The sequence below is a fragment of the Falco cherrug genome, chromosome 1, assembly GCF_023634085.1.
Source record: "Falco cherrug isolate bFalChe1 chromosome 1, bFalChe1.pri, whole genome shotgun sequence".
NCBI classification, from domain to species: Eukaryota; Metazoa; Chordata; class Aves; order Falconiformes; family Falconidae; genus Falco; species Falco cherrug.
The window spans coordinates 84,558,458-84,582,229 of NC_073697.1; the positions used below are offsets into that span (position 1 = coordinate 84,558,458).

A 23,772-nucleotide genomic window follows, 5' to 3' on the forward strand; every position below is an offset into this window, starting at 1 on the left:
ATTAAGAAACAGACTGTGATACATGATCTGTGATTCTTCCCAGCTTTTAATTTTTCTGTTTCCTAAAACACATATTTAATGACCTACAGTTCACTGATTTTAAGGTCAGAAAAGACCATTTGATCATCTAAGCTAATTTAAAAGTACTCTCAGTCATTTCAGTATTGTCACAATCTACTTAGTATTTAAAACAGCAAGGATCTCTTCACCCCAGCATCTGTTCCTGCCCTGGCAGAGCAATTAAATCTCCCTCAAACCAGAAGCGATTCCTTCCCCTCCCACTCTGCTCACACATTGGTTATGTCTGCAAATCTGTTTTGTGCTTCCTATTGGCACATCAGCTGCTGTAATTTCTTCCTCCAAGCCTTGGAGGAATAGGTTAGGGCAGTGGAGAAGGACTGCATAGATCACTAGAAGAACAACAGGGAGAAAGCCCTGAGCTGCTGAATTCTTTCTGCATCTTCCTTCAGGACTGACTTCCACAATGATGACTTTGCCATGGTTTGCATAGGTGGTGGCAATCCATTTGTCCATGTTATTGCTGTCCTTAATGTGAGGCAGGTTAGAACTTTCTAAACACATACATTTGCATTTCCCTTTTTGCACCCTTTCTAGAGGTCCTAATAATGTTACTGTAACATCAGAAAGCAAATCCACATTTAAAGGACATAGAAAAAATACTGTAAGGGCTTCACATCTCAGAACAATTGGCAAATAATGCTCTGTTCTTCAAAGAACAAGTGAAGAAGGAACTGTTACAGCCTATCTTTCAGATCAAGGCAAGAATCCTGCTACACAGCGGAGAATGAACTGGGGACACCGTGCATATCTCTTGTTTCCTTTCAAACTAGAGCTAGACAGCTGTGTAGTATAAACTGTTCCTGAAAGAGCATTTACAGGACCTGCTCAAACAGTTCCTGTTTTTCCAGCTTCCTATTGGGCAGCAGGGGGATTTGACAATGAATAGTCCATCCTAGATGCAACTGTTTCAGTGGTTGCACTGTATTACCTACAGCTGCGAACAAAACGAAACCTATTCCTTCCTATAGCAGTGACTTTTACAGTTCTAAAACATGCAACTAGCTAATGCTACAACAAACTCCAATGGCTTTCAAGTACTAAAGACTGGTTTATGAGACAGAACTCATAGGTGATGCTGAATAGGGAGCAAATCTAATTCTCACCCAAGTACTCTTATCAAAAGACTCACCATCTGCGCTCGCAGATGGGTGGGCACCATTACAGTGAAATGAATGGGGAAAGCTGGCCGAACACGTCAGAAAATCGGAACTATTCTATGTAAGAGGCACTGTGAAGATTCTCAGAAGTTAGCTAATTCGGCAATTCATTTTTCCCTTTCTCCTTTGTTGATAAATCCTGATTTTCTCAAAGGAGAAACTGAATTTCTCTTTTGATAGGGAAATGAGACTAAATATTTCTCAGAACTTTCCAATGGTTGGAAAGCTGCAAACCATTGTTTAAACTACTAGTCTCCGAGTATATGAGGACACGCATGAAATACAGAATTAACTGCATCTGCTTGGGCATAGTTTAGTGCTAAAAAAGAGATTTAGGATTTCAAGTCTGTTCAAGGTACTCTGCCAGCTCAGAAGGGTTCTGCTCAAGGGACAGAACTACTGAACATGAAGATCCAGGATCTCTATATCCAGCAGGCAATTTTTGTTTCAGTGAAGGAAAGTTTTTGAAGGAGTTCTTAAGCAGAACAGTGAGATTTACAGATTGTTTCTCCCACAGCCGTTAAAATATTATTGCAGTAGAAGTTAAGCAAAATCAGTCAATCAGATTCAGCTCCTCTACAGAAGAAATTTGGAGGAATCATTAAGTCAAATGTCAGTAGATAACCTAATTGAGGAGTGGAGAAATGTCCACTGTTTGCTACAGCCACAGAAGAATGTATGTTTTTTTAATTTGTTTTAGGAAAAGAAAACACAGTCTATCATTAGAGAACTTTCAAGTGTTCAAAAAAAATACAAGCCTAGCAAAATTAGTGTCTGTACATGGTACAAGGAATAAGTTTAATTGTTTATGAAAATGGGTTTTCTTAGCAGCATAGGAGTCCAGATAATAGTAATTCGTATTTTGATTTGATTAAATGAGAATTAATACCAATTTACTTAAGTGCAAAGTTTAATCCTCAGATGTTTTATGAGCCATGAATTTACAGTTCATTTATTTTCTAGACTTTTTTTCCTCCTAGCCTTCTACTATGTGCTCCTTGAAGAAGTGAATTTCTGCAGCTGTCATGCTGGAATCCCACACAGGATGGGCACAGGCAAGCCGTAGCTGTTAAAACAGCTTCTAGGTGTTGATCCTGCTTACTGTAGACACTAGCATATGGATTACAGTAAAAGAGCAAATTAGAGATAAATGTCTGTGGAACTGAGAGTTTTGCATTCCCCAGAAGAAAATGAAAGAAATAACAGAAAAAGTAAATTATCTTCCATTGCTAGAGAAAACATCCCTACTTATTCCTGGGGAAAGCTGTATTAGTCTAAAGACAGTTAACAGTGTATCACTCTTTCATTTAATTACACAGTTTAGTTTTCCTTTCCCAGTAGATGTATGTCTTATTTGCACATCATTCTAGCCTTATTCTATCAGTACTACCTATTGACTGGTAAATAGGACACTGATAATTCACTGCGCAACAATACCTCTAACAGTTAACTAACCTTGGCATTGCCTAGTATGTGATTTCAACAGCTCATGTTTCCAGAAGACGCTGGAATAAAGTCAGTTTACAGAGTAGTCAGCTTACTTCTGATAACTTCTTTAGAGGCTTAGCAAGAGGGACGTAACTTAGAACCACCTTTTATTTCCGTCTGTAGCTGGAAAACCTTCCCCTCACCTCTTGAGTGATATCAAACAAAGCTTGAGATAAAGTTTCAGCAACATATTACCAGTGCAACAACCCAAAAATAAAATCCCTCCTTCCCAAAATTCAGACAGATAGGTAGCTATTTTCACTATAATCACCTCCAACAGCCCAGATCTATTATGACGCACCCAAAAGCAAAACTATTTTTCCCCTTTTAGAGTGAGTCTGATGCAAGTCAGAGTCATTAAGAAATCAAATTTTAAAAAAGCAATTTACTTATGACAAGCATTGGCTGAAGCCTCCTAGCATTATTAAAACATTCTATGAAGAAAAGTCTTGCTTGACATTTAAGATCTCAGACCATTTATTTCCATCTTCACCTACTCCCAGAGCATCCATCTTTCCTTTACCAGCCACTTCAGTATTTTGACAAAAGGAAAACTTTGGGCCTGAGAAGATGAAAAAGAAGCAGCTCTTTGGCAGTCTGTCAAAAATGTTTCAGCACTGAATCAATGCTCCATTCTAACCAAACACATCCTGCATTTTTCTGAATGGTGTGAATTACAGACACATGTTTACAAGTGTTTTCTCTCTCAAGAATTCTCACTGTAGTCCTCAGCAGTGCAGTTCCTCCACTGATGTAAACAGCTGTATAACTGCATGAATTCTTTCTTTCTTTCTTTCTCTGTGGCTTTTTTTGTTTGGTTTTGGATTTTTTTTTGTTTTTTGTTTGCTTTTTAAATAATCTTAGTTGCTTAACCCTCTTCAATGCATGTTTTGGTGGCAGTTTTCCACATTACAACTTCCATATTTTCTGCAACTAAGAAAACCTGGGAACAGTGGCCCATTCAAACCAGTTTGTTTTTCTACCACATCATATGCTTCCTCCCACTGGCTCCCTCTACCTCATCACACTGGATACCAGCTCATTTTCTGTAACTGACTTTTCAGACCCTTCTCCACTACTCCTGATCCAAATGTCAGGTTTGGATTATCAAGTTACTGACATCCATCTTTATTTAATCAATGAGATTCAGGAATCTGGCTGTTTCCTAGCAAAGCACTGTTTCCTTCCCACCACTAGAACATTTTTTGCTCTTTGTTTCAACATACACAAATTATTGCCTCCTTGAATTAACTGGTTAAGCAATAATCTCTTGGTTGATTCCATTTTCCAACTGAATTTTACTCTTACGTGACCCCATCATCTCAGCTAGATCTTCGCTCTGTTAGATCCATCTGGTGAATTCCACTATTCATAGAATTAGTTTGTCTCCTGGCACTACACACAATAACCAGGAATACAGAAGCAGGACAGCATCTTCAACTACACAGTGAAACCTCTACAGAAGAATACATTTATGATTCAAAATGCATAATTTAATTTTTCCAAGTTGAAAAGGAAGCAGCAAATTGGTAACATGAAGCCAATTGTGTATCTACAAAAAAAGCACTGCTAGACACCAACGTACTAAGCTTCTCTAGAAGCATGTTAAAAGAAAGGTAGATACGTACCAGGCACTTAATTCTTTCTAAATAAGACCTCTTTAATGACAACAGCAGGTTTTGCAACCCTGTCCTGACAATGGGATGCATTCTGCACAGGCAATATGAGCTGGTACCAACAGCTTGTTTCACAAAGCCACAATAACATTTTGCATCAAGTTAGCTGGCAGGCATAGGTCTCTTAAAAGTAAACTATCTTGGCAGTTGTTCATATTTCCTTCATCAGCAGAGTCACTTCTCATTCATTTCTTCTCATCTTGACTTACATCCAATAGCTGTGTAGTGAAAACCTACATCCAATTACTTATGAAGTATCAGACAAAGATCTGTAAAAATGTCTCTCCTCTGACAGTTTGAGATCCCTTGCAGGTAGCCTACTGTACTCCATATGTTCTATCACAGATAATAGGGGCATTCAGTCCCCTAGTATGGAATGCACTTATTCTTCCGTGACTCATTGAATCAACATCAGGAATATTAAACAAGGAATAGAAGCACTGGATTGTTGGACTTTATGGCACTACACATACCTTTAGGACCTGCTCTAAGTTCTCCAGCTTGGCTTGGAGCTGGTGTTTTTTCTTTAGAGCCAAATCTCGTTCTTTGGTCACTCTGAGAAGGCTTTCTCTAAGATGGTCATAGTCTGATTTTACCTAGAAAAAAATTAAACATGATTATTGCCCCAACAGCTAATTAATGGAGAACTATATCTGACACAAACATTTCTGCATGTTAACATGGAAAAAGGGAAAAAAGTTCAAAGGAAATAGGAAAGAAGCATAAAAAAATGGAAAGGAATGTTCACTGAGGAAATTGTGTGTCTTGTGTACATAGAATCATAAATTCATAGTATCACCTAAGTGGGAAAGTCCTTTGAGATCAAGTCCAACCGTTAACCCAGCACTGCCAAGCCCACCACTAAACCACGTCCCTGAGTGCCACACCTACACATCTTTTAAGTAACCTCCAGGGATGGTGGTTCCACCACCTCCCTGGGCAGCCTGTTCCAATGCCTGACAACCTTCCTAATATCCAATCTAAACCTCCCTGGTGTAACTTGAGGCTTTTTCCTCTTGTCCTGTCACTTGTTATGTGGGAGAAGAGACCGATCCCCTCCTGTCTGCAGCCTCCTGTCAGGCAGCTGGAGAGAGCAGATAAGGCCTCCCCTGAGCCTCCTCCTCTCCAGCCTAAACACCCCTGGATCCATCAGCTGCTTCTCATCAGACTTGTGCTCCAGACGCTTCCCCAGGTCCATCCCCCTTGTCTGGACTCATCCAGCACCTCAACATCCCTCTTGAAGTGAGGGGCCCAAAACCGAACCCAGGATTTAAGGTGCAGACCCACCAGTGCCAAGCAGAAGGGGACGATCACTGCCCCAGTCCTGTTGGCCACACTATTTTGGACACAAGCCAGGATGCTGTTGGCCTCCTTGGCCACCTGGGCACACCGCTGGCTCACGTTCAGCCGGCCCTCAACCAGCACACCCAGGCTCTTTTCAGCCGGGCAGCTTTCCAGCCACTCCATCCCAAGCCTGTAGTGTTGCATGGGGTTGTTGTGACCCAGGTGCAGGACCCAGCACGGAGCCCTGAACTTCATACAGTTGGCCTTGGCCCATCAGCCCAGCCTGACCACAATCCTCTGCAGAGCCTCCTCCCCTCCAGCAGATCAACACTCCCCACCAGCTTGGTGTCGTCTGCAAACTGACTGAGGGTGCCCTCGAACCCCTTGTCCAGATCATAAACAGAACTGGCCCCAGCACCGAGCCCTGGGGAACACCACGTGTGCCCGGCCACCAGCGGGATGTAACTCCAGTCACCACCGCTCTTTGGGCTCGGCTGTCCAGCCAGCTTTTTAGTCAGCATACAGCACACCCATCACAGCCGCGAGCAGCCAGGTTCGCCGGGAGAATGCTGTGGGAGATGGTGCCAAAGGCTTTGCTAAGGTCCAGGTAGACATCATCCACAGCCTTTCCCTCATCCACTAGGTGGGTCATCTTCTCATAGAAGGAGGAACATGTATGAATGAAACATTTAAATGAAACATTTTTTTTCCCCACAAGGACCACAATCTGGCAACCAAACTGTAGTTATGCATATTTTATGCAAATTTAAATAAATATACTATATAATGCACAAAATAAATTACAACCAAACAATTCCTAATATTTCTGTATCTCAGAGGCATCAGACATGGGTGTGCTACGTAAAGGGGCAAAGTTCTAATATATATATGGAAATATAACTCACAAGTACATTTTTCAAGACTATTCCTTAGTGTAAACTGATTTCAGAACTTAGGTGATCAACCTATGCCAACATTTGAAATCAGTGTCTCTACAACTCAAAAATAGGTATTCTTCTGCAACGAAACCCTTGCTCTCCCTTAAAACATTTGCATACAGAAGGTTTTTAAAGGCTCAGATACTCACCAAGTAGGATTTGTTTTCCTGTTTAATTTACTTGGTGTGAGCTCAACCACTTCAGTATTGACTAAGTCTTTTTATACAGGATTTTGTGAATCATAAATGATAGCGACTACTTCATAAACACACACAGAGAATAAGAAAACACAATACTAAGCTACTTCATCCTGACACAGAAAAGTTCTGTCTTCAATTCAGATCAGCTGAAATTTTGATTTTTTATCTCTGATCATTTTATGACTTTATGTCCCCTATTGATGTACAACAATCAGATTGTTACAGCTTGTATCATATCAGAAACTGCATTTTTTTTTTACAATAAGAATGAAAACCCACCAGCAATGATCACCCAGGTAAAAAACATACGTAATGTTCACATACTATTTCCACTTCCCTGCAATGTTGATAGAAGGTAAGAAAGCAAAAGAAATAGCCATATTTTAGTGAACAGCATTCCAAGAAGCATCTGTTTTCCTTTGTTAACCACAACACAGCACAGAAGCATAAACAATGCTGACAGGATTACTGACTAAGGAAAGGCAAAGCACTACAAAGTATTGGGATAAGCATAGCCTTTAACCTTGGTGCAGCTCATGTTTCCTTCTAACCAGTTAAGGAAGTGACAAGTTCTTTTTTTCCACTTTAATTACTGTAATTTCTTGGGTTTTTTAAAGAACCAATGGCATTAAGCAGTATCTGACATGGATATCTCCCGGACATTTTCTAAAGTGATCTTTTAGAAACTGATTCAGCCTTTCTATTTGCCTTCTGGCTCCAGTTTGTTAACTTGCAAATTCTGCCATGGACCAAACAATCTAAATGGTCGCAGCCAGCCCTTGTATTCATCTCTGCAAGAGGGCTCTTTAGAGTGCAGTGGACTAGAAAAAAGAAAGAGGGAAATGGAATAAATCATGTTTTCCACAAGAATTGATGCAATTATTGCCAACCTCATGATTTTTTTTTCTGTGCACAGATTTTTCTTCTTCCTCATTTCTTCATAACTAAGGAAACTATTAAACAATGGATTTACAGACTCTATTAACTTCCTGCATCCTTTGTATTGTATTTCATTGCTCAGACCAGTCAGTGTTTATTGCTGAAGAATAATGGAGTGGAAAAAGGAAGCAATGAGGTATCACTATCAACAATGCAATTTTGTTATTGCCTGTGATTCTCTGTTCATTTACTGAGGATAAATGAAGTACCATATTTGGAACAAGTTTCAAGAATAGGTTAATTTTTCTCAGGCTTTAGTTTTCCCTGTCTCTAAAAACAATTGATACCAACTAACTACTTTTGTAAAGAATTTTCTAAAACTTACTAGTCATCATAGTCTGAATAATTTTGCGGACCTGGTGAGTGCAGCACCTTTCTGCCATGTGCTTTTCCCTGCTGGCAGTGAAAGAGCTATCAGAACAAAAGGTACCTATCAAGCTGTTAATGTAATTTTTGAAAGAGGTAAGTTAGAGACAGGTAGAACTGTAAATATTTTATACATGTCAGAACCTTTCATTTAGGATCTCAAAGTCCATATCTAAATTAAAGTTTAGGAATACAGAAATGGTTCTGATAATTTATCTTTTTCTTTTGGCAGATCAGCTTTCAAACAAAGTTCTGTGTACATCTTCATTTTGCAAGCTGGAAAGAACACAAGCAAAACTACCAAGCACCTTCCGATAATTACTCTTACTTCCAGCAACACTGATAACTTAGTCTTTCTACAGGGCATTCTTGCCAAGACTTTCTCCTCTAAAGGTTGTGTATCACACAGAATGCTGTGATACACCCATTTATATAACCCATAAGGCAGTATAAAACTTGACAAGTCTATAATTTGTTTTTTTGTTGTTTGTTTAGAAAATGTTTGTTCTTAAATGTGAATTTAATGCTGTTTGTTATCATAGGCTGTTTAAGAACATACGGGATATACATGAATCTGAATTACACACAGAACACATCAAAACATCAGTGTTCCCAGTGGCAAAACCAGTTGACTTAAATAGAGCGCCATCATAAACAGTTCTAATTTCATGACAGAAAGAGGGAACATTTTGATCTATGATGTTTATCTGTTTGATGCATCAACCAATTTTTCTTCCCATATCTTCAAACTTACTAAATGTGCTGTCATTTGAGTCAGTTATGAAGGCCAGAATATCACTAAGGTGTCTTCCACTACCTGAGCACTTAAAACAGAAACTAGTTATTGAAAAACAGCACGCCAGAACAAACCAGCAGTTTATTTCATTGGTGGGAAGCTCTATCAGCCTTATAACCCACCACCTGCCTTAATTCTAGACATTAAGAGACCTGCCAATTTCTCAAACAACGACATTGTTCAGAAAACATTATGAAGAAACTACCACGAAAATGGTATGATTTCATGTACTGTGGAAATAAATTCTGAGCATATAAAGCCTGTTCTATTTTTACACAAAAACAGTAGCCCATATACATTCAGATGAGCAGGAAAACAAGTTAAAGCCCAGTGTCACAGCACTCCTAAGGGGACAAAATCTTTTCACAAGTACTCCATTCCAGGAATGCAAATTTGTTTCTCTTATGCAGAGTACTAAAACTGTATCAGGTAAATTATGTATAATTTCAGCTTTATTTTGTGGTTTTAAAAGTACTCAGCCTCGTACCTCCTCCCTTCTAGAGTCAAATTTCAGCAACTACATTGTGTAAAAATGAGCAGTAGTTTTATTTGTGCTACATAACAGAATGCACAAATATTCCTCCAGTCCCATTTGCTTAAAGTTGGCCTGTTTTTCAGGCCAGCTCTCAAGGGTGAAAAAGAATAAATTTTAGGCAGGTTTTCCCCTTCAGGGCTGAGCCCTATCTCTGTTAGAATTCTGCTCCAACCTCCACATCCAAAGTTGTATATTTTCACACTTTCTGAATAGTAAAAAAACAAACAGCAAACCCCAAGTAATTCCCTCAGAAAATCTGTTATGCAAGAAGGAAAACATAAGGTTTGTTAACATTCAGGGCATACTGCAAAGATTGCATATTGTTAAAATTGTTGAAAGTGAGAGGGTACACTTAATGCAAGTCTTTGATCTTACTGAGGCTATGATATTAAATTAGTAGTACAGGTATCCAGAACTGCTGCACTGTGCCTTTCACAGTACTTCCAAGTATTTGAAGAAACAAACCCCCATGTAAGTATGACAAATACTGACACTACAATAATAAAAGGTAATTTTATGACTAATTTAGTGACTGTCCTGTTTTTGGCTGGGATGCAGTTAATTTTCTTCTTAGTAGCTAGTACAGCGCTTTTTTTTTATGTAAGGACAATTTTGATAAGGCACTGATGGTTTTAGTTGTTTCTGGGTGATGTTTATACTAAGTCAAGGACTTTTCAGTTTCTTCGGCCCTGCCAGCCAGAGGGCTGGAGGGGCGCAAGAAATTGGGAGGGGACACAGCCAGGACAGGTAATCGGAACCAGCCAAAGAGGCATTCCATACCGTGGGATATCATGCTTGGTACAGAAACTGGGTGGGTTAGCTGGGGCCTGAGGATTGTTGCTCAGGGACTGGCTGGGCATCGGTCAGCAGGTGGTGAGCAGTTGTACTGTGCATCACTTGTTTTCCTTTCTCCCTTTCCCTTTGGATTTTATCCTTTTCCTCATTACATCTGTTATTGTTATTATTACTGTTCTTTCCTTTTTATTCTGTTTGAATTATTACATTGTTCTTACCTCAACCCTTGAGTTTTACATTCCTTTCTGATTCTCCTCCCTATCCCTCTGGGTTGGGGGGAGTGAGCAAGCAGCTACGTGGTGCTTGGTTGCCAGCCAGGGTTAAAACATGACAGTGCCTAATGTGTCAAAGGTTGATATTTTACCTTTATATTATAAATTGCTTTTACTAGGTTTTGCAATGTACCTCAAGCTCTTCACTATAGTAAGAGAAAAACATTACCTGTAATAAAGCATTATTTACTGCATGGTTCTTCACTTTCTGATAGCAAGAAGGCTAACACTTTTAGCGTCACCAGTATACTCAATCTTCACTGCATTAATGTTGCATGCTATTCCTGTGTCAGCTAGAATATAAAACTGCCCAAGCAAGACTTTATGTGCCTCATCAAGTAAAGAGCAAAACAAAAATAAAGAGAAAAGAAAAACATTAGGAAAGGGAGCAATTCTAGACAGATGGATTAATAAAATTAAGTAATGCTATGATACACACGGCTTCCTCCTATCATGAAGTATTCTCACACTGTCTTTTTATATTGCAACAATTTAAATGCTTCAGCAACAGGAAATTTCAGGTCTGCTTCAATACCAGGTGCTACACACAAAGTGTAGAGAACATGCATAGCCATCTATGAATTTTAGTAATTCTTATTGTCTCAAGGACTTAATCAGACCTCCTTTGCTTTGGAAATTCAGCAGTGAACTACTCTGTAAACATGAACCAGTCAGAGATATCAAAGCAAGCGGTTACCACTGCTTTGCAAGCTTTGAGGATGGGCTTTCATCACAGCCTGTGTGAGTTACAGCTCTTCTGATATGAATGAGGTTGCCGAGCAACTCACTTAAAGCCCTGTAGAAATCTCAAATTGGAGTTTTTATTTTTAGCTAAATGTAGCCCTGTAAAGTGGCTGTTCATGATGTTTCTTCCACTGAGTGCGTATGTGGTGAGGTAAAGCACATCAGCCACTCCTCCCATGCTAGTCACGCCATACAGTATTTGCCATAGGTATAATCACACTGTAGTCAGAAAGATATTTTTTATCCCATAACAGGCACAGAAAAGAACTGGAGAAAAATCTTTGCTATAAAATTAGTTTTTATATTAGGATCTGCAATAGCTGCAATTATGCTATGCTACACGGGAAATAACTGCTAAATAGACTTTTGGGCAAGACCTTTTCAACATCTTATTACGAAATTTTAAAATGCAAATGAAAAATGTGGAAGGATAGGAAAAAGACCTCCTAGAAAGAAATCATTCCTATCAGTATTTTTCAGAAAAAGAGAAATTTTCAATCAAGTCTCATCAAAATCACCAAAAGCCTTTTTACCAAAGCATAATACCAATTTACAATACTAAGAAAATATGCATCAGAGGAATGATGTACCTCTCTGAAGTCTATCTGTCTTACATTTTCACTTGAAAATAACATTTGTTCATAAAAATAATGTTTTGTAATTTTTAATGAAAATATTTTCTGTTCTCAAGTAGAAGCAGCAAATCAGAAAAAATGACTACACAATCCACTTCCATCCACTCTGCAGCCTGATTTTTGTAATAAATGAATGTATGAGATCTGTGCTTATGATGTTACCTGGTCATATTGCAGTGCTTTTGCGGACACACTTGCATACTGAAGGCTCAGGCGATTCTTTTCTTGGACAGCATCCTTCAGTTCATTTTCCTAAAACACAAATAAAGACTGCTACAGGCCATTTATCTCCATTACAGTACATCCTATTAAGTGCTTAAGGAAGCTATGTTTTTGCATTTGGTATTAACAAACTATTAAGAGTAATATCAGGCACACAGCCAAAGGCACTGAAGGTGCAGAATCAGCAGATTAGCTTGCAATTACAGTTGGCTCTATTGTAAACCCACATGTTTCCAGTAGATGATCTGATTAAAGACGTGCAAGCAAAAAGAGATGACCTGACTTTACAGGCCTGGTGCCTATAAAAATAACAATTAAAAAATGTAGATGTAACAAAGAGCTCAAACCTGGCTGCCTCACATACAGCTGGGAAAAGAAAGAGACTTGGCTTTCAGAAAAATAGTAATGCTATCGAACTTAAGTCTTGAGAAGGCATTTTGAGGACAAAAGCCAACAAGCGGAACGTATACTTATGTACACATTTTTATATTCACGTATCACACTTTTAATGGACATCTATAGATAATATAGGTATATATACATATCCTAATACAGATGTTGTTAGAATCTGGGTAGAGTATCTATGCACTACAGTGGGAGGCAAATCAGAAATGCAGATGGAAATCAAAAGGCAAGTAACCCATGCCTAAAAGATTAAGGTATTAACTACAGCCTCAGTAATGTATTTTTATTTGATTAGACAGCACTACGAAGAGGAAAATTCTAAGAGTAAATAAAACTCAAATATATAGTCAAAGGTTAAACTAGAGAGGTGGAAATGCTTTGTTAGGTCACACATCAAAGTACATGTAGCTCAGGAAAAAAACAGCATCATCCTCCAATATTTCTGACAGTTTTTTGCACAAGTTCACAAATGTAGTTATCTGGGATTAAACCTTAAATTGAATTCCTTATGACAGCTGCAGTCAGTCATGCTCGGTGATCTGTAATCTTTCCATCCCACAGTGTGCATTATACATTATCTTCTGAAATCATTGGTTATATTTGCCAAAAACTAGTATATACCAAGGAGGGCAAAACTGGGCCAACTTTTGAGTGATTTGAATTAATTTATGGCTTTACACCATTAAAATCCACACAATCAGTAGATTTCTCTGCTAATTCTGATGAGATCTTAAGAAAAACTGTTCAATTAATGCCTTATCACAATTTATCTTTAAATTCTCAATATGAAAAAAATATAAACTGCCAATTTTTTATCTACCAAGGTAAGCCTTAAAAAAGATATTTAAAGATTCTGATATTTAAATGTTTTTCATATACTGGAACCAAAAAACTTGCTATTTTAAGTACACCTTTCTTCAGTCAATTTCAAAACTCTCTGCACACAAGATCATGTTTTGAATGGAAAACTAATATTTTCAATGAAAAGAAGTTGTTAAACTGGTTATCTAAATTGCTTCCTAAGCTTCATTACCTGATCATCAGAACTAGTGAAGCTTACAGATTTTTGCCTGATGGCTACTTGACTAATACCTAAGAAGGTGTGACATCCAAGTCTGATTGAAATTAACCACTGGGTTAAAAATTGGTCAGCTAAATGGATAGTGAATAGTTCTGCTTAGAAAGTGGGATTAAAACGTCAGTTTCATAAAAGATTTCCCACAGAAAAGGTAATTCTGAATAACTGTGATTTTAACATATCAGTTAATTCTGCAGAAGGTACTCCATTTCTGCCCACACCTCGAATGCCAACCTTACTAGTTAAATTTGAACATAAACAAAAGATAGTGAAGATTAGTTCATCTTAAGTAATAACATGTTACAACACCATCATGGTATAGTATCAGAACATCTCATCATCTGTGGGAAGCCGTTCTCTTGACTAAGTGTCAAGGGCTACTGCACTGAACTAAACTAAGATGACAAACTGCAGCATATTCACAGTCTCCTGACTGCAGATATACCTACCAACTCACACATAAAGAGCTCAGCAATTATAATTTTTCATGTCTGTTCAGTCTGTTGTTCAGGGCGCAATTAAAAGCAGCAGTCAGGCTCTGTGAGATGCTAGACAGTTCTGAAGGCCAAAACCAGAAGCATTTCTTAGCTCACAATGCATTTTCAATGGTGTGAATCAATACATATTTTTATAATATCAAACTGCACAGAACACTTCCTTGGATATGCAAATAAATCAGTGTGCTATTAATTGCTGAAAGTCACTTGAAAAGCATTGTGTGTCTATTCTGCACTTCACAATGTAAAAATAAACTACATTACCTGCTCTGAAACCTTACAACTGCAGGTTTTGTCAAGTCAGATTCGACACTGACTTTAACAGATCAATTTGCATTTGTTACAAATCAATACTGCTCACCTGGCTTTAATGGGGAACAAGTGACAATGAGTTATCAGGTTTTAATAATGTTATTAAAAGGAATTCAAGCAGCAAACAGCAGGGAGGAAAGGAGGAGTAATTGACAGCAATCTAGGCCAGCATCTTTGTCACCCTACTTAAATTCTCCAGAACAGAGAATATTTTATGATAGATGGCACAGCAACTGGGATGGCTGTTAGTCCTACCTGAATAAAATATATTTTATAATGTTACTTGCAAGGATGAATAGAAGTAGGGCAGTAACCATCCCAGTTTCATTGGTCCTTAGTTATAAGCCTACTACGTTTGGCTTGTGTCTCTGTTCATCATAGCTGCTCTCAGCATTCTTCCACATTTACCAGGGTAAAGCCCACCTATATTGGCCATCCCAACTAAATCTGTAAAGATCAAGAATCCCCTGGAAACAGTAGCAGGAATTACTGTTACACTTCTAGCCTAAAACATACAGAAAGAGAGACCCAGCAACCAAACCTCAGGTGCAAAATTTCCACTTGCAGTATTTGCAGTAAGGATAGAATGTATTTGTATATATTATCAGTGTGTTTGGAAGTGACATAAATACATGTTCACTTACAATATTTAGACTGCTTGCTGTCACAAAAAGCATTACAGAACAAAGCATAAATGACTTTTCAAAGGTCTTAGAGCAAGTAACATGTGGTAAAAGCCAGAAATTGAACCAATATCTTGCAAATTTTAGCCAAGTCCCTTTACTGAGCTGTCTTCTGGAAATGATCCACGTCATAACTACTGTAAACTCAGAAATTCCCACAATATTAGTTTCAATTTGTTTACCTGAGTCATCTCTCAACAACAATGAACCTTTACAACAGGGGCTTTGACAGAAGAATTCTGGCAGATTCAGTAATTTAGCTGCTGCATAGAATTATCAGTCATGAACCTGAAAGTAACCCATGACATGGTTTAACTGAAGCGGCACATAACTACTGCCCAAAGCGCAACACATGCTAGTTTATGTGTAGTATACATGAACAGTATTTCAGCAAAGTTATGTTCTCTCTCAAAATTCCTCATGACCAGTTTCTCCAGTGCTGAATCTTTCCAGATGCTAACTGTTACTTGGAGAACCACACTTACAGTACTTACTATGTCTCCTCCTCTCTTGTCACTGGATACCACCTGGAATTTTGCAAATGATAGTTATGCATCACTGCAGTTTGTGATTTACTGTCTAATCCATTGACTTTGGTGAAGTAATCCATTCCTTAACAGTATCTGCCTCAATATTTTCCAGATCAGTTGAACATAAATCTTCAACAAAAAAAGACCACAGCTGCCATAGAACTAAACTCCATGCAATAGACAATTCATGTATCAAAAATAAGAATTGAAGTAATGTAGAGGAAAAGCACATTTTTACTGTTCTCTTCCACGTACAAACCAGAAAACTAAAATTTCTGGTATAAATTCTTATTGGCCCACAGTCAACCTCTCAAAGTTGCTGGTTTATGGCTGCTCTTCTCAGAAGTGCTGTCAGACCCCCACTGCCTATACGACCATTTGAACTGGGGCCAGAGTGGCATGCAAAAACGTGGGGTTTGTTTTGGGGGGAATCCAACACATTTGATTATCATTTGACTATGTTGTCAGTTGTCTTCATTAGGATTTTATGACTGGATCCTGAAAGAGCACTGAAACTTCAAACACATTTTAAGATGCCTTATAAAAATCCCAGCTTCTCACACATGAAGGCTGACCTTTCTTAAGCTGCTATACTGAAATAAAAAGAGTATTTTTCCATTCTCTCTCCTTTACTTGGCAGCCAGCACTGAATGCATTAACAACAGGGCAACACTTCTCACTGTAGCTCTTACAAGTGCCAATTCCAAACAGAACCTCCAAGTCAACAAAAAGAAGAGGTCAGCAAATACATAGGGCAGCCATCACAAATGACAGACTTCCTGGCAATAGGCTGGGTACATGCTTCTTGCCTCCAGCTTGCTTGTGAGTGCTAGGAATTCTCCGCCACAGACTTCTACATTCTCAATTTAATAACTCTACCAAATTCTAAAGGGAACATGGGAAGAGGCACCACTATGTTATGACTTGGACCTAAGAGGAGATTTTATAGGATTTTGCAACTCATTTTGGAGCTTGACATGATTTAAATTTTTAAACTTCTTGACAACAAACCAGTACCTGCCCAAAAAACAAACCTTCATAAAGCATTTCCATGCACTCTTTCCTCATATTTTCTTTTTACAATTAGCTTTTGACTTCTTTTTACAAATCTAATGAGTTTTGTCTTTTTTTTCCCCTACTGCCTTCTCCCCTGTTCTTCATTTATTCACTGTATGTAACAATCCGAAGAATTTAATTGTGCCTAAGAAGCAACATTTTACTGGAGTCAAATAAGGACTACCATTTAACCTATACAAATCAATCCAACACAGCTGTTAATAAAGACAAGTAGAGTGAAGATTAAGAACTCATCAAGCCAGTTAATCCAAGACACAGTATAAAGGCAAATGCTGACTAAATGTTACCAGACTAATGCACAAGTGAGAAGGATGTAGTACTTCATACTTCCAAAAAAGCTTCTCGTAAGTCTCCAGAGTCTTGACCATCAGGTTTCAATTATTAGTTGAACAGTCTGTCACCCCCTTCCTAATTGTGTTTCACAGTATCCATTTTAAAAAAATCAAAGGTTTGAAGCAATTTAATCACTAGCCTAGCAGGCATCCAAAAATTTTACAGAGAAATGAATGTGGAAAATTAATGATAAGGAAAAAAACAATAGAAGCTGTATGCAGAACTATTTCACCCTCCCCCAGAAAGTATGGTCATAGATTAGCATCAACTAGCTACAGAAAAAAACAAACCCAAACTTTTCCTGATCTATGTAGGCAGAAGTTGCATAGAGCTTAGATTGCTCCTGCTTAAGTTTTTTTACCAAGTTAAATACAGGAAGTGTAAACCATACTTACATAGATGACATATGTGGTGGTATGTCAATTAAGCTCTATTCATGTCAGGACCATAAGTAGGACAATTTGCAAAAAGAATCTGAAAAGTCTTAAGCATGTCTATCTCACAAGGGTATTTTCTGCAGAACGTAAGGAATGCTTCAGGCATTCTCAGCTCAGACAGGCAATTTGATTTAAGAAAACACCGCTAAGGATGATGTTTTCAGAATCTGCAAAGTAAACCAAATCAGAAAATTGACAGCACTCTCAAATGCATACAAACACAAAGTCCTGCAGTGTGCTATTTTTTAAAGGATGCCCAGAGCACTACACAGATATAAAGGCTCACACAGCAGTACATACTTCACAAAACATGAGATGATTAATAAAGAAATATCCATGAAAAAATAACAATACATTTTGTTACTTTATATATAAATTGCATCTTTTTAAGTGCAGAAATGAAGGCAAAAATGTGTGTTTCTAAGAGAGCAAAAATAAAAATTCTCCTATGGATATGAGGACTGAATATAAAAATTCACAGTAGGAGGATGACTTCTGTAGATATAATACAATCTGACACCACTGTCGGGGTAACAAGGTTCTACATTGCCTGGAGAAAGGCATCTGTTTCACTGTGTGCTAGCTTGCTCATCTGTCAATTATTTTTGTTTAAAAAAATGTTATACGCTATTCATTTATTTGTAGCTCTTTTTCTTTGAGACTTATTTCTGCCAGTAACCTGGAATGACTGTATTGGAACATTGATCATAATCCCCTGTGATAGTTCTCTATTTTGACGATACAATAATAGAATCAATCCAAGAGAAAAGTGAAAACCTCTAGTCTACAGATACTTAAAAAGGAAAAATGAAGAATCTTCTGATCTTTTCTCATGTATTTTTTGTCCTGCAAATGACTAATTTCTAGGGTCAGGTTCATCACTACCAATTAATTTTTTTCTTCTTGTAAGAGCTAGATTTTAAAGGCAAAGCTGACTTACCCTGAGTAGTACACAGTGGAACTATTTAAGAACCTCAACATGGACAAGTAAAGAGCTAGGTTGAGAGGCACTGCCTGTACAACAAACTGCCATTTAAAACCGTTCTGATTTTCTCTTTGCAATTAGCATGTGGATGATGCAAGAAAGATAGATGCTGTCCTGCAGAATTAGAACCAGTTTGTAATATAGCACTGAGCAAAGTGGAACCAGAAGCAAGCAGAGAAAAACAGCTTTCGCAAGAGATGCTGTTGTTCTGCTAATGTTAGTTAATGTTCTGACACCACTTCCATTATAACTAACTGCTTTGGATGCATACCAGTAAGACAAAAGTGGGATCAAAGAATGCACTGAAAGATGCTGAATGTCCCCTCCCTGTGCCATGAAGAGTACCGTTCTATCCTGCACTGGCTTCCACAGTTAGCAACTTTGACAGTTATAAAGTTGCACTTCTAATGAATTATATATTGTAAGTCAGTGGAAAACTATTACATGCAATAAAAGATAAACACTTCTCTTTGGAGGTGTTCTGCTATTTCCACTTGTTTCTTCCTCTCAATTGCCATGATGAAGTACATGTTAGTAAGTAGTACAGGAAAGGAGTCAAGACAATTTATGATGTTAACATTTAAAAACTAAGGATTTTCTACAGAGAATATTAACAGGCAAGCATAAGTTTTTTTCTGCTACCACTTTTAAGATAAAGGAAAACCTACTCAGAAATGCTTGCATTTTCAATAGAATCACTTGACAATTTGATTTTCTTCGATTTAAAAATAGGAACTTTTCCATGCAAATTATACTTTATTCTAACAAAGGAAAACAAATGCAGCTTTACCCCTCTAATCAGGAGGCTGAATTTAGCATAAGAAACACTACATAAAAATAGCACTTCTTAAAAAGCACTACTGAATAAGGAATGCAAGAACTGTAGCCGTTTATTGGACTTGGAAACCACCAGTGTCTTGGCACTACAGCAACCAGGACCAGATGTTATGGAGGAAGCACAAACAATTAACGCACGCTATTATTTTTCACTTCAATAAGACTCTTAAGATAACAAGCTTTGTGCTACCAACTCATTTCATTAACTCTCTTTTTGTCATGTCCTTTGGAGTATTAGCTTTTCATGCAACTGTTTCTCATAGCTTGTCCACACGATCGTTTTTACCACCTCAAATCAGTCACCCCCATAACAACACTGATTTACATGATAAGGCACGCACTGCCATGTTTTGCATTATCAGAGAGGAAAAGGAAACATCAACACCTGACTCACCCGAACTTCTAGAAGATTCCCCTATTTTAGAATCACATGTAACCATATTTGATTTGCTGCTGCTCAGACTATGGCCATCACTGAAAATTGTTCATCACACGCTCCCATCTTATTTTCCTCATCTATGGCACACACTATAAACATGACAAGACCCTCTCATCTGTTTTAATAATGAAAATGATAAAGTGTAATGAAAAGGGTAAAGTGATAACTCCAGATATACCTAAAATGCAATGGTTTATTATAGTCTCCATATCTGTGAATAAATAAGCGCAGACATTCTAGCTGCAGCTGTTTATAACGAACACCAAATATGCAAGTTCTCTTCAAGATATTTCTTTTGGGCTTTATACCCACCGTGGCTGAAGGAAATAATCATGAACACAGTAAAAAAGCAGATATTATCTATAACACTATTCAATATTTGCTGTTATGTTTGTATTTTATGACGCTTAGCTTCCTCCATTAGACATGCAGAATGCATCAACTAGACTCTATACTCAAAGCAAAAGACCAAACATCTTTGCACACTTCCAGTTCACAACTCAGATGGAATGAGGCCTCTAAGTGGCAGTAAGTAGCATTACTTTTTTTCTTAACTTCTGCAGAAAGTATCAAACACTACCCCAACAAGACAGCAATTGAATAACTCACAATTTCATTATCATCTTTTCATACTATCACAGCAATTACAATGAAATGTTATTATTGGATAGCTGTTTAATTACTTAATAACAAAGTAATACATAATCTTGCTGTGGAAAAATCGTACAAAATATATAGCTGATAACTGAAGTATCAGTTCAAGGTAATTTTAGGCCTATCAACTTCATAGAAAAATAAGGGGTAAGGGAGATGACAATTCTCATTAATAGTGAGTTATTTATGTTTGTTAACACTGTAATACTTTCAGTCTAAGGCTGTTCCAATAACTGAAATTATACAATTATTGATACTGCTTTCACCAGTGACCATATAAAAAAAATTATGTTGATAGGCATAAGTTCCAATATAAGCTTCATACCAAAGTAATTCTACCAATGACAACGCAGCTATTCCTAATTTAGCCACACAGAGCACGTACACAACATATTTTAGCTTTTGTTCAGGCTTCCCTCCTGAAGATATCACCTAACCTCATTACTCAAACTACTACTATTTCCTTTAAAAATCAAGCACATTTGTGTTCCACCTTTCAAATAACATCCAACTGCTGGTAACATAAACATGGCTGAAGATACAGTTAAAAAAAAAAAACATTTCTGCAGCCTCTAGTAGTGAATTAATCTTAATGTTATGGCAGTTTTTTCTCTCACACAATATTAGAAAGCTAATCAATTTGATTTGTGGGCTGAAGCTAAATCAGTATTTATTCAAGGCTTTTTCTTTCAATTATTTTTATACTCACTTCTCAACACAATATATTAATCTGTGTACCTGAAAGACAGAGGGTCTAATTCTCATTTACCATGGCACAGTTCTAGTTCCTTCAAGGGCAACTTACAACCAAGGGAAAGAAAAATTATCCACTGCTAAGGGAGAAAGGAGTGAACAAGTTCTCTGGTCCTGTATAAAGGCACAGAGAAAACACATTGTGGCTTAAACATTAACCCCATTTGAATGTTCCTATCAAGCCGGCATGGTCTGAAGGGGACATTCCCTACTGCCTCTTCAACAAATGCTTCCTTTTTATTTTATCATCATGCTACATATTTTTTGTCTCACATCTCCAATTGGTAGTAAATATTCTTTTGCCTTCAGGCCAGTGGGTGTGCCAAAAAGCTAACTTATTCTTGTAGATCAAACCAAATGCTACCAAATATTTTCAAATAATTAAAATGCATTGCGTCATCTTAGTGGTTTCTGCACATGTGTGAATTTCCACTCACACTTCGTATTAACTCATAAGAAACTTGCTATCCACACTTTCCACTTACTTCAATTCCACTAGTGGCAGAGCAAACAAAATACATCAGCCAAAAAATATTAACAGCCATTCTGATCACCACTGGAGCTCATTAGGGATAAGGCTGCAACAGAAAGCATCTATTAATTATCTGCTAAGACATAAAGGTTTCCATTTGCTGATCAACAGAACATACAACAATGTGAACTTGGAGATCTCTCAGTAGAACACCTGTTACAATCTTATAAAGACCACTATGTTAGTATTCTGGTAACACATCAGCTGCAGATGCTTTTTTTATCAGAATAGCTCATGGAGGGATCTTGTCAACTTTGATTAAATTGCCAAGTTCATTGTGCTATTTCTTATAATAGAAATTTCTTATTCTTACTGAAACAGATCAAACCATTTCTTGGTTCTTTCACTGATAATTAAAATGCAATTAGATCAGCTTTCACAAAAAATTCTCAAAAAAGCTTTCCTTTTTGTCAGGCACAAAGAGGAGAGAATAGCAAACAAGATCAACTGTTGTCATGGTAACATGCCCCAGCAGGTGAAAAACTCGGTCCTGTGGCACTAAAAAAGGATGAAATGTACTGAACCTAAGCATAACATCAACTAAAGCTCAACAAGCTAAATGTTTTCTTCATAGATTGGCATATTTTAAGCAACACATTTAAAAAAACAAATGTCAAAAAAAACCCCAAAACATCTGAACTCTGGTGACGTAAGTAATTATTAAGTTGTCTCAGAGCAATTTTATTAGGCAGAAATTTATATTGATATGTTGTGTAATTTTGGAAATCTCTACATGAAGTTTAGCACAATTTTTAAAAACTGTAAGTGACTTGAAAACAGAAGATCATTTTTCATTTCAAGACAGGTATGTTTAAAATATGCTGAATGATTTTAAGGGTTAAATGCCAGAAGCATCATTCAAAAACAGCTCTTCAGGCTCCAAAAGTTCTGCTTTCAGAACAGATAATATTGCAGCCTTCAAATAAGACTGTACAATCAATTTTTCATCTTCTGTTAAGCTAAGATGGTATATATAAACACAATAAATTTGTGAGTTAACCCAAACAAAGTATTATAGGCTACTGCTTTCCCTGCATGATTTTTAAAGAAAAACTGAACGAAACTGTACTCTGGTCCTTCTGTGGTCCAACCAAAATCTTTCTTAAGTAAAATTACCTACAAATGCACGACCACCTCAAAACACTTAATTCCCATTTACAGAGATCAGGACAATGCTTTGCATGCATTCCTTAGGGAGAACAAACACGCAGGTAATTCATAAAGCTGCCTTTTCATCTGCAAGGCTCTCTAACAATAGAAAGTCACCATGTATCATATTCTATTAATTAAATCTGGGTTTAAACCATTTTCTTTCAACACAGTTTGAAAACTAGAAAAAAATGGAACTTTATGTGATTAAATGTGAAAGGGCTACATAGCTTGTTCTAAACAATACAGATGTGATTTTCTCCATCTGTGTAGCAAAATGTAACAACCTTAACAAAGCTTAATGGTGTAACTGTATGTGTATTTACAGGTGTGAAAACTTACACATACTATTTTTCTAAGGATTCTCGGGACAAATACATCACAAAACAATGAGTTTGAACAGACTGCCAGTGAGAATTTGAAATTTATTCCTTACTCACAGTCCTTGGGCAAGCAATGAGTGAACTGTGCATTCATCCTTCCTAAGCGCAAAAAAAGAGAAAATGGCTCTATCACCTGACTAAAGCTATTCTGTTTCTTATCCTTCTACTCAGTATCATCCTGTTGCAAGGACATCAAGGAGAAATACAAAAGCCAGCAAATACTAGCAATCAAAAAAAATTATGACTTTTTTTTCAAATAATGTGTCATCATTTTATTACTTAAATTTTAGTTCAACCTTGTATGTCAGTAACGCACCAAGCTTCATTAGGCCATACCCAATTAAAAGAAAGTCCCTGCCTAATTATTTTTTTTAAATATATTGTTTCACTTTTAAAATCATATTTTAAATCAATTTTAATTTTATTATTTTATTTTGTATTTTCATATTATTTATATATCTATATAATATAGATATAATACAATATATCAAATATACTTATGTTAAAATAAATAAAATTTTGTTTATTTATTATTAATTATAAATGAAATTAATAAAAAT

At 37.2% G+C, this 23,772-nt stretch overlaps 1 protein-coding gene across 3 annotated transcripts in view; it reads right to left on the bottom strand.

The window, feature by feature from the left end:
* Nucleotides 1–23,772, bottom strand: part of RIMBP2 (RIMS binding protein 2) — a 162,535-nt gene that overhangs the window by 58,737 nt on the left and 80,026 nt on the right. For all 3 annotated transcript variants that reach the window (XM_027814017.2, XM_027814018.2, XM_055712049.1), the window contains exons 5-6: nucleotides 12,069–12,158; nucleotides 4,876–4,998 (exon numbers count right to left, since the gene is read on the bottom strand). In XM_027814017.2, the coding sequence (XP_027669818.1) occupies nucleotides 4,876–4,998; nucleotides 12,069–12,158 (213 nt within the window). The remainder of the gene's footprint in view (nucleotides 1–4,875; nucleotides 4,999–12,068; nucleotides 12,159–23,772) is intronic.